The 9,822-nt window shown below is 38.5% G+C and overlaps 1 protein-coding gene across 6 annotated transcripts in view; it reads right to left on the bottom strand.

Annotated features, from left to right (window-relative positions):
• METTL8 (methyltransferase 8, tRNA N3-cytidine) overlaps positions 1–9,822 on the bottom strand; it is a 91,030-nt gene that overhangs the window by 17,269 nt on the left and 63,939 nt on the right. For 3 of the 6 annotated variants that reach the window (XM_065840737.2, XM_065840734.2, XM_071811073.1), the window contains exons 1-3: positions 9,254–9,382; positions 8,895–8,997; positions 3,015–3,170 (exon numbers count right to left, since the gene is read on the bottom strand). In XM_065840737.2, coding sequence (XP_065696809.1) covers positions 3,015–3,170; positions 8,895–8,899 — 161 coding nt within the window. In that variant the 5' untranslated portion in view covers positions 8,900–8,997; positions 9,254–9,382. Of the gene's footprint in view, positions 1–3,014; positions 3,171–8,894; positions 8,998–9,253; positions 9,383–9,434; positions 9,560–9,662; positions 9,777–9,822 lie in introns of those variants that run through there. The other 3 variants (XM_065840735.2, XM_065840736.2, XM_071811072.1) reach the window with 3 other exon arrangements.

Here is a 9,822-nt window from a genome sequence, read left to right on the forward strand (position 1 = left end):
CAGCCATTCTCTTGGAAAGGCTTGCTTCCCTCACCGCTACCACCAGTTTTGACCTTGCCTATTCTAACAAGCTGAAACCAAGGACTATTCAGATGACAATATCTGTCAGAAGGGCTGACTGTATCACTTGCTGTGGTATAAACTTTAGCTGATCAATTTTAATCCATCACTGTGTGTCTATCAGAGCTCTTAAAGGCTCTACACACAAAACTACAGGTGCCTGAAGTCCTCCATCTTCATCAACAACTTTTTTTTTCCATTTGTCCCTTCTTGGAAATTCATAAAGCTGAAGAAAGATCTCTTGGCTCTTTCCTAGAAATTTCTATATGGAGCCCAAACAGCAGGACTGCAGCAGCACTTCTTGATCAAAATCTGCAGCAGAGGGGACAAGGCACAGTTCTTCTGCAAACTATTTACATAGTCCAGTTGTTTCAAATGAGGCAGCTTCTTCAGCAATACAAGCTGGCAGAACACAGGATACAGAAGAATTCTAAGCACAGAAGTGCTTAAACACAGAAGTGTTTTAAGCTGAACAAGTACAGCAGCAAAGCAAGCTACCCATTTTAACATGAGTAGGCCTGACATGAGATCAAGCAATGCTACTTTCAGTTCAGCTTACTCAACCCTTTCCCATTAACTTGTTTGCTAACATAGGTCTTAGTTATTTCTGAAAACTAACATGTGAAAACTATCCCAATTACTAACCTGAATAGAAGCAGACATTTTTTCTGTCAATGTTTAGCATCATTCACTACTGTCTTCTCAAAATGACAGAAAAGCACTACAGCAAATATCTAAAGAGCTAGTTCCCAAATTTAATTTGCTCAGTAATCCCAGCAGCAACGGTAGCAGCTCTTGGCTCCCTGCCAATTCACACACAGGCAAAATGAAGGATGCCATTTTATGAAGTACCAAAGATAATAAGCGGAAAACAAAAGGATATAAATCCTCATACATCAATGCTGGGGAAGAGTAATCTCTTATGCTCACCCTACATGATCTATTTAGCTCAACCCCCACCCATGCTGATCCCCTTTGCCTATCCCTAGTGAGAACCCTGCTGACTCAGACAGCTTCAGATCCAAGGACCTCTCCCCACTTCACAGCCAGAATCAAGACTTATGGAACTTCCACGCAGCCTCTGCTCCAACTCAGTTTCACCTGGTTTCCCTTGTGAGCCACATGGATTCATCTGCAGATCCACTTTCTGAACAACCCTGTTCCTTTCAATCCCACCTTCACAATCCATCCCAACCATCTGCATCATAGTTTGATAATGCTGTATTAGGCTGTCAGCAAATGCTAGCAAGAAAAACTAAAGCTACACATGATTAGTTATTTGAAAGTAAATTTAAAAATTAAACAAAACTGAGTTTCATCAAGGTACAACGCTATTGGAAAAGGGTGGCCTTTTTCTTAAAATCTTTTCCTATATGGACTACATAACCTACATCTGAATGAGCGTTCATACCAGTAAAAGATTTTTCCACCCAGCAGGAGGTCCTGAGTCTCGAAGATGCTTCAGAACTACACTACATATAGATTTATGAAGCATAAACTTCACACTCCTCTAACAAAATAAGCAGCCAGCTTCTGGCTTCCTTGACCAAGGAACATACGGAAGTATAGATAATTCCAGATTTGGCTTTAAGGTGGTATGTGTCAGGGATCACGGCCTGAAGATACCTAGTCTAGAAAACAGTAACAGGTGACATATCTATTTGCATGTTTTATCTCATGAGTTAACCCCAAATTTATAAACTAAAAAAAGAGTAATAAAGATATTAGGTTATTAACCAGAAGTCAATTTTCCATGTTATATTCTTTCTTAAGAAATTTTATTCATCAGAATTTTATTAGAGAAACTTTTGAAATAATTTAGACTAAAAAGTAAAATGGAATATTAAAATGATATTTTTAAAAAAAACCAGGAAGTTGGAAACTTCATTTCAGAACAGAAGCTTATCCAACAATTTCTCTGAAAGTTGCCAGCAGGGGACACCCCTGAAGTATGACATCAGCTTAAGCCCTGAAACTTGTCTTCTGTTACTCCCATGTTATGTTACCCATAGGTTATCGTTAGCCACATCAAGTCACTTCTAATTTTGCTAAATCTTTCCTTTCAAAAATGGTGAGCAGCAGAATTCAAAAATATGTTTTAAAATTATGTAGAAAATAATTTTTTCTATAGCTTCTAAGTTCCCCACTCCTCTTTTCTTCAAATATTTCTTGTTCTTAACCTACGAACTATAGTAATAAAAATTCCCAGTCTTCCAAGCATCTTAGGCAGGTATTCCTGTACTTTCTAGAAAGATTTAGATATTCTTCTATCCTTCTTATACTTCTTGTATCACTTACTGTTTTATATTCATCTCCGTTCCACAGTCAAAAATCCTGGCCTTTTCAGTCTCAGTTTTCCAATTGTGTTTACTAACATTCTCACTCTTTTCTGAGCCTCCATTAATCGTAAAATACCTTTTAGAGATGGAGCTGTACTGCTGCAAATCAAGACAATTCTTATTTTTTTAACATTTACATGTTCACGTTTTCTTTGGTATTATATTACCTATTTAAGATTCAATTTACTTTTTTGACAATTGTGCACCCTATAGAAATCTCTGCTGAACTACCTGTTATATCTTCACTACCCCTTTAGAAGAAGACAGGTAGTTTACATGTTCATTTTGAAATTGTGTCAATTTTAGAATACAGTATGCAGTGATACTGTACCTAACTGGTAACTTTCTGCCACTATAACATGGAATACTTATGCTCTACACTTTCTGTCTCCTAATTCATTACTTATCTGCAACAATATTTTGCCTTTCGTTCCATAACTAACTACATTCTCAGCGGCTGTCAGGTTACTGGTGACAGTCTCAGGTTGTCTCCAGCACTACCTTTTAACCTCTGTTCTCACAGTCTATTGTTACATAGACACACACACCCCATTATTCACCATAGTAAATAATGTACAAAAATATATGAAAATCAGCCTTGAAGAAACATCTCACCACATGTTATGCTCAAAAACCTTAGAAGGATCGGTTAAAATCCGAGATCCAAGTGGAACGGCTGGTCGTCTACTGCTTTGGTGTCTCTGTTGTATCTTGCTTTTCCTCAGAAATAAAGCAGAAAGCCTTGTAATGAAATTCATTTTGTTCAGAGACCTGAAAACACAATTAACTCAAATTACAGTTTTGCTGTAACTTAATTATGTCACTTACATGAGAAACTGGTCAAATAATCAAGCACCAGTAGCAACTTCAGTAATAATCTTTTGCTATAATATCAATTTAAATGATTTTTAGAAAATAGCAACATCACTGCAGTAAACTGAAAGCCCAAATAATCCCAAAGGAGGCTACTGGAATGAAACCAGTTGAAAGATAAATTATTTGGCATCATTTCAAAGTCCTACCAGGTTGGAGGGTGAGGGGGGAAGGAGGGAAATGCACAGTAAAACAATGAACCAAGTTTGACATTGTACCTTGAAGAAATGATCAGTAAAGAAACCACTTGTTCCACTGGGTACACACTGTCATTGAGATTGACATTTTTCAATCCACTCACTAAGTAACTGTCTTCAAAAAGTTTCATTCTAGAACCATGACTCTGGTTTTACACTTTTAGATGGGAAATGAAAGATTTAAATTATTTTTTAAAGTTTAAACATTGTATACCAGAAAACCTTCCAAAATTTCTGCCAAGTATCCTCCTGGTCTCTCTTTAATGCTCTTTGAAATGCATGGGTTTAAATGTTAAATTTCTATTCATGCAAATTATGAAGTGCTTGAGATTTTTCTATGACCTACAATTCTCTCATATATTTATATTTTACTTTACTTGAAATCTCTTCATACGGTATTAATAATGAAAGATAAATGTGTGTAGCTAGTATCAGCATTTTGTCTTGTTGCATTTTGGGGTTCTTTTGGCATATTCTTGTTAATGTAGGCTTTCTAGGAGATGAGCAAAACTAAATACCCCTCCTACTACTTTTACCCTGATGTGCCTTTGTGCATTTTTCCTTCAAGTGCTCCGCATATGACTTCAAAAATTATTCTTAGTCCTATTTTTCCCTGTGGTTTTTTTTTTTTTTGAGTGCTTCCTCTGTATAAACCACACATAAAATTTTAATGTACTGAAAATACAAAATGTAGTTAGAAATGAACAGGCACAGTTTAAATACACACATTATTAGAAAACATTCTGTACAAATTGGTTACAAAATGAAGATCTTTATCTTGAGGAAAATAGCACTATTTGATCACAAGTCTTGTACTGTGAATTAAAAAAAAAAAAAAAAGATTCATTTGTACACATCAGTACAAAGGCTGGCAAAGGAATCACTTCCATTCAAGGAACAATTTATCACTTAAGGTGTACTTTTGAATAAGTCATGCTTTTAAAAGGGCATTGTTTATTCATTTTAAGCATCCAGGGAAAAAAGGGAGGAAAAAATACGAAAATGTATTTTTATTTGTCAAAGATTAAATAAAATGGGGTTTGGCTTTTGGCTGTCAATGCCAAATAAAAATGCTGATAAATTCTGGCTGCTAGAACTGCAATGTAACCGGGGATGTAGGGCACCACTATACAGTGAAAATGTAACACTTATTCCTATTAAAAAAATTAAAACCTCTTCTAATGTTAACAAGTTTATTATGGTTCTTTTTTTTTTTTAGTGTGGCTCAGTGACTAGAACAATTCCAGTTCATACTGTAATTACTACAAGCAGTTCATGTGTTGTTTTTGAAAACCTGTATGCATTTTTCATAACATAATGCATAATCATTAACATAAAAGGAATATTGTGACATAATAATCATGAGACATGAAAATTAACACACCATGACAATTTCTGCAAAATGTATAATTTACATAAAGGCAATGTTCTTGAAAACAAAAACAAATAGAAAATCCCCCAAAGCCCCAAACTACAATCTGATCTAAAATTATTAAGTCACAGAAACACCTGTATAAAGATTCCATGATTACACTGCAAACAAAATCCTCTTCCTCCTTCAATCATTCAAAAAGACCTGAGACAGTATCTTGCATTTCCTGTGCCAGCACTGATATTCAACATAAAATATAGTGATTCAGCTGCTGGGCTAGTCATGTGATTTTTCTTGGCTCTCTACATATCTCAGGGAGAACATGAAAAGATGCACAGATGGGAATTACAGTCAGATGACTAAGAAGATCTTGCATCAGTAAAATCCAGATATGTAGCTCTTTTTGCCTTTGAGTGATAAATGCACAAGTTTAGCTGATAAATTCTGAAACATCAAGAAAATGCAAGGAGAGTGGGGTAGGTGGTAGAGTGAAATTTACTGTTGCATCCAGTCTTAAATGTGAAGGAACTCCTTGGAGACACACACGTATATCCCTGATAGTTACTGTGATCCGTAGATCATGAGATTAATGGGCAATTTGGCAACTAAAAGTTCAAAAGGCATCTAAATGACTTGGAATCCTAAATTACATTTTCAGAAGCAAGCCATCCACATTCACAGAGGACAAACTAGAGACACAGGAGAAAAGAACTGTTCTAAGTTTGGTTTTTAAAACAGTGAATTACACATCAAAACATGCACAAACCACTTCACTGATTAATTAAATCCTTGAGAAGTATTAGTTCTGAAAATTATGTCAGAGAAGAAAAAAAAAAAACACCAAACCACACCACACAACCAGAAATAACCTGTCATTTTTGTCTGAGAACCTAGTTCAATGAACTTATTGGATGAAAACATTTTGACAGTTGACTAGTCTCCAACTGCAAAGCTAACAACTTCTTCCATCTCCAATCACTAAGCCTACTTGTAGAGTCTCTGTTATTGAAAAGGAAGGGTATGTGTAGTTTATGTACATTTTTAGAAAAAAAATTACCTCAGAAACAATGAACTTCATACAATTACTTCTGCTTGGCCCCTAGAAGCTTATCTACACAACACTTGACAATGCTCTGCTCTAAAGTGTAGCTGATCTGTTTTATCACCATCAACACTACCCAAACTCAGAATATCTCACACAAAACAGATGCAAGTGGCAATCATGCACACAAAGTGAAAAATTCTTCAAGATAATGGTAACACAGAACATATAAATATGAATTATCAGTGGTTATTTTTAAAATACACACGTATTTCTTAGTATTTCAAATCAAGGGCACGGAGGAGGGGATTTTGCTGTCAACAAGACTTATTCATTAAGTGAATGCTTAATGCTCTTCTATTCTACCAAGAGGGAGCCCTTCCGGGCCTTCATGATTAGTCTTTCGAGGATATATTTTAAAAAAATCGTGCACATTTGAAACAGGATATTTCACAACTTTTCAAACTCAGCAGATCTAAACCTCTCAGCTGTTTTTCCTTTTCCTGCAACATCCCCAGCAGTGATGCCGACCTCCCAGCCAGCACAAAGCAACTGCAGCAAAACTGCTGCAGAGCACTGACTACCAAGCAGCAAAGAACAACAAAACAAATAATTATTTTGATTTATTCTGCCTCCTGTAGAGACAACACAGTTAACATTGATTAAAAAGCAATAGCAGATAAAAACAACCAAACAAACGCCAGCAGCTATGATTTTAACCACATGTACAGAAATGTTGAGTAAGAGGAGGCTGTTCTTACATCACGTGCCATGTAGCCTGTTAAACAGTCTTGCAAAGAGGAAGAGGAAACAGTTTATACAATGGTTGAGGGAGAGAGAGAGAAAAAACTGCTCCTTTACTAAAAGCATTTACTTGAATTGCCATATATCGAGGAGATCCGCAACAGAACTTGAAGGTATGTTACCTGGGATAAAATAATGTATGTAGGTACTATATAAAACACTTCTATGAGTAAGAAAACAGACAAACAGCTGTTACGAACAAGCAGAGAACTAAAAGTCCTTAAGAGTTTTAAAAAATTATATTTAATTAATTAATTTTGTATTAATTGAGAATTGTTTCTCTGCCACTGTTCTCCATCTTGATCCTCCAGTTGGAATTATTCCGCCATATAAACCACTTTTGCAATATCTTATAAAACTACAGGTTTTATAATTGTATTTTTATTCTTTTATTTTTATGAAGCAATCATACCATTCCTATAAAAAAGGTAGAACATTCTTCTTTAGAGACTATGAACTGCAACACTCTTGTTGGCATATGATTCTATGGATCTTGGAAGACAGTGAAGGCAAAGAAAGCTCCCTCTGCAGGACTGAGGGAATCAACCCCACTAGGTAATATGTTTTTAAGCTGCTGAAGACATTTGGAAAAATGCAACTGAAGACTAAGTAATGGTAACTGCAAGATCAGAGAGTCATGAATGGCCAATAAGGAAGAAAGAAACAAGTACATTAGACATACAGATGTATTTTATTTACTAAATATTTAATCAATTAATGTGAACATGAAATAACCTACAAAAGCATTTTATCCTAATTAATTGTATGTGTGGAGTTCAGTTGCTACAGGTGACTAACATTAGTTTGTTCTATCCTAAACTAAACCTGAGCTCCTATTTCTTTTTTTCACTTATAAAGGCAGGGGATAAAACATTCTGACAGAATCTCATTAAAAATGCTGATTCAAGAAAATCACAGTATTTTAAATAAATGTAGCAATTCTGTTGACACTTTAACATATTAAAACGTTTTTATCATTCTTTGAAATGTTGAAAGATTTTGGTTTTATTAGGACAAGTGTTTTGTTGAAATTGCATTATTTCAATTTATAGTAGAGATGTTCTGACTTCACTATCAAAGACTATTTTGCCTTTGAAAATAAACTTCAATAAAATATTTTAACTGAATTCAAAATACTTCAACTTGTGAAGAATACTTTCATTTCAACTGAAGCTAAAACTGTGTATTTATATCCTAGAATTGTCCTTGGAATGGAATTTCTACTTTTGTACTGAATCTATTTATAGCAACATTTTCAGTGTTAATTGTTCTGCTGTTCCTTGTTTCTAACACCTAAAGGCACATGCAGGAACAGTGTCATGATAAATATTACTGACTAAAATAATTTGAAAAATAGAAATTAAGAAGATAGCAGGTCACTCAGTACAAATTCCTTAAGCATTGCATAATGTAAAGCAGCAAATTCATATATAATTCTTTAGGCTACTATCCTGCAAATATGTGTACAATTGCTTAACTTTACAGGCAAGATGTCTTCCTACATACCAATGACTCTGGGGTATGGGTAACGGTAAACATAGCTCAGAAATGAGGCTTCCAAGTTAACCTGTGCACCCTCTGCTGGCCGGTGCTTCCGTAGGGAGGGGGGAAAAAAACAAACAACTCACAACCAACTGGGTTGACTTTCTGTATACACATACATGCACAGTGAACATACGTCTGAGTCTCCAAATACATCTTTCAATCACTTAAATTGATTTTCAACCCTATCTTCTACAAAATACTGAACATGCAACTGTATTGCCTGAGAATCAAAATATTTTTTTTTTTTCTCAACACAAACCACGTTTTCCTATTATTTAAAGATGCTCAGAACAGATATAGAGCAATACGAATTTTACTACTATCAATAATTTACTTTGAAGAACCTCGTTCATTTACATCCCTGCAAGACCCTGGATGTCCACGTGAACTTTGCTTGGCTGCAGCCCATCCTATCAGCCCATGAGCCCCTGGCGATGTTGCAGACCCACCAGCCAGCACACCATCCTAACCTGCTCCTCAGAGGAACAACTGCGACCACCGTGTCCGTGTGTTTAGCTCACTTCATCCAAATAACTGCAAAGCACCAGAAAACCACAGGAATCTGCCTTGTGTTACAGTATCAGCAAAGATTAAAGGTTCCACTCAGACATCCTGAAGAACAGACCCAGAAACACTTAAAAGATAAGCAACTTTCATATTACCCCATTTGGGCAACTCTGGCAAGGAAACAACTTCATCCGCAGACTTCAGTTGCTCAGCAGGCAAGCAGATGCTGTTGATGGTGACAACTTTTGGGACATAGCTCTAAAAACATAAAAAGGAAGCGTCATCCATCTCAAGAAGTTGCTGTTGACCCTAGAGTTTCAAACTGACTCTTCACAGGCCTGCCCACCGCCCGGGTACCCGCCACCACACGCGGGGAGACCCCACTATCCAGCAGGGGGTGCTGGTCCCGCCGCCCAGCGCCGGAGGCTTCACGCTCCAGAGGAACGAGATTGAACTACGGGATGAAAGTTCCCACGTTTTCTTAACGGAACTGATGTTAACGAAACTATCTTGCCTTTATTGAAAAACGACAACGCGTAAAACGCTGCCATTGATACGCCCCACACGCCGACGCGCACGCGCGCTTTGGTCCCCTCAGCGCAGGGTGCAGCAGCCGCAGCGGAGCCCGGCCACAGGCACAGGTCCCGGCGGGGGCGGGTGCCGGCGGGCCGCTACTGCCGGCGGCTCTCACCGACCTCTGCGTAGCGACCCTTCTTCTGCCCCGCGGTCCTCCGTGCGACGTTTCGCCAACGGCAACGCCGCAACAGCAGCCCCCGTAGCGGGGGAGCTACCCCGCTCCTACCCGCTGCCTGTGGGCACCCACGCGGCCACAGCGCTTGAGGGAGCGGGCGGGCTACCGCGGGGCATGGCGGGAGCTGTAGTCTGGGCGCGCCGCGGAATGCCGCCCGCTAAAACTACCGTACCCGGCAGGCCGCGGGGGGACGCGGTGGTGGAGCGGGGTCGCTGTCGCCTGGCGTGCGCGGTGACTCGGCCCCGTGCCGGCGGGGGAGACGCGTTGCGCACCCGCCCGCCGGCGGCTCTGGCCCCGCCCCGGGTGGGCGGGGGCGCGGCGCGTCAGAAGGC

The sequence above is a fragment of the Patagioenas fasciata genome, chromosome 7 (assembly GCF_037038585.1).
Source record: "Patagioenas fasciata isolate bPatFas1 chromosome 7, bPatFas1.hap1, whole genome shotgun sequence".
NCBI classification, from domain to species: Eukaryota; Metazoa; Chordata; class Aves; order Columbiformes; family Columbidae; genus Patagioenas; species Patagioenas fasciata.